Below are 1,511 nucleotides of genomic sequence, written 5' to 3' on the forward strand. Positions count from 1 at the left end.
AGATCGAGATGACAAAATGCAAACTTTAAATGCCAACACTGCTATTTTCCTATATAAAAAGTTAATTCATCAACTACTTCATCAACAAAGTATCAACGTCAGTAGCAAGTAGACAGAAAAAGATCCCCTTTAAACATGAACCCAAAATATTATAAAATATTCCAAAGCACAGACTGTCAGACTCTTGCTTATATATATTTGAACATCTTCAGAATTACTTTTAACTGGGCACCACATATGGCCAGCAGTATTTTAAACCCAATGTCGAGAACGGGGCATTTGATTTTACCGTTGATTGAAGACTGCATTCTTGACGAGACATTGCAACAGCGGATCAGCTGGGACACTACGGAGTACAGCTTGCCTAGTTCAGCGTACTGATACTTGATTGGAGGACCTGGACCTTCATCTAAAGACACGAGCATAAAGGTAGCAGGTACATTCAATTTCAGAAGCTGTGTCTTCTCTGCGACACCTAACAAACGAAGAAGGAAGAGGCGGGAAGAAGAATTACGAGAGGAAAGAATTCAGATGGTAATAAGGGCTTCCTAATACAATAGTTATCTAAAATAGTTTTTGGTAATTTTTATAACCTCAAGACCACTGTTTGTTAGCACTCAGAATTATTTAACCAGAACAAAAAAAATCTATGTCACATACTTGGATTTAAGTTTTAAAATGTTGAAACAAAGATCGCGACATTCCAGTCAACCCAGGCATAAGGAAAATGAACAGTTCCTATGGCCTGAGGATCTGGGAGACTAAGCTACAGTGCCATCCTCATCGTTAGGGAGGATTATGAAAACTAAGGAGAAATAAGAATTCTTGTGTAAACTGCCTCTCCAATTTCTTCCACAGCCAAGCTACTTGAAAACCATGCCTAAATTTGGTGGCATCTCTATTATTTCCCCCCTCTCCTTGACCCATGCCAATTTGGTTTCTCCCCCCCCCTTTTTTTTTTAAAATGTTTTTATTTATTTCTGAGAGAAAGAGAGACAGAGAGCATGAGCAGGGGAGGGTCAGAGAGAGAGGGAGACACAGAATCTGAAACAGGCTCCAGGCTCTGAGTTGTCAGCACACAGAGCCCGACGTGGGGCTTGAACCCATGAACTGCGAGATCATGACCTGAGTCAAAGTCGGAAGCTTAACTGACTGAGCCACCCAGGTGCCCCTTCTGCCTCCTTTCCTGGAGCAAAGCTAAGGAATAGTTCTAAACTGTAACTACTTCCTCTACTACTTGAATTCCTCTCTTACTTTCTTTCAACCACCTCTCCTTGGACTCATTTGTGAGTCTTCCTTCCTCTGTCTCTGACAAATTGATGCTCCTCAAAGTTCCCACACCAGGCTATCTTCTCACTCTGTATGCTTTTCCTGGATGATTAGACCCACTCTAATGGCTTCACGTTCCAGCTATTTTCACTCAGAGGATTCCAGAAGACTTCCAGACAAATATCTTAAGTGTTTTACTGAATACTGAATCTCACTATTTGGGTGGTCCACAGGTTCAAACT

General features: G+C 41.2%; 1 protein-coding gene across 1 annotated transcript in view; it reads right to left on the reverse strand.

Annotated features, from left to right (window-relative positions):
• USP9X (ubiquitin specific peptidase 9 X-linked) overlaps nt 1-1,511 on the reverse strand; it is a 97,275-nt gene that overhangs the window by 12,280 nt on the left and 83,484 nt on the right. The window contains 1 exon segment of the mRNA XM_077748493.1: nt 290-475. Within this exon segment, the coding sequence (XP_077604619.1) occupies nt 290-475 (186 nt within the window).

This window comes from Crocuta crocuta, unplaced genomic scaffold (assembly GCF_008692635.1).
Source record: "Crocuta crocuta isolate KB4526 unplaced genomic scaffold, BGI_CrCroc_1.0 scaffold49, whole genome shotgun sequence".
NCBI lineage: Eukaryota > Metazoa > Chordata > Mammalia > Carnivora > Hyaenidae > Crocuta > Crocuta crocuta.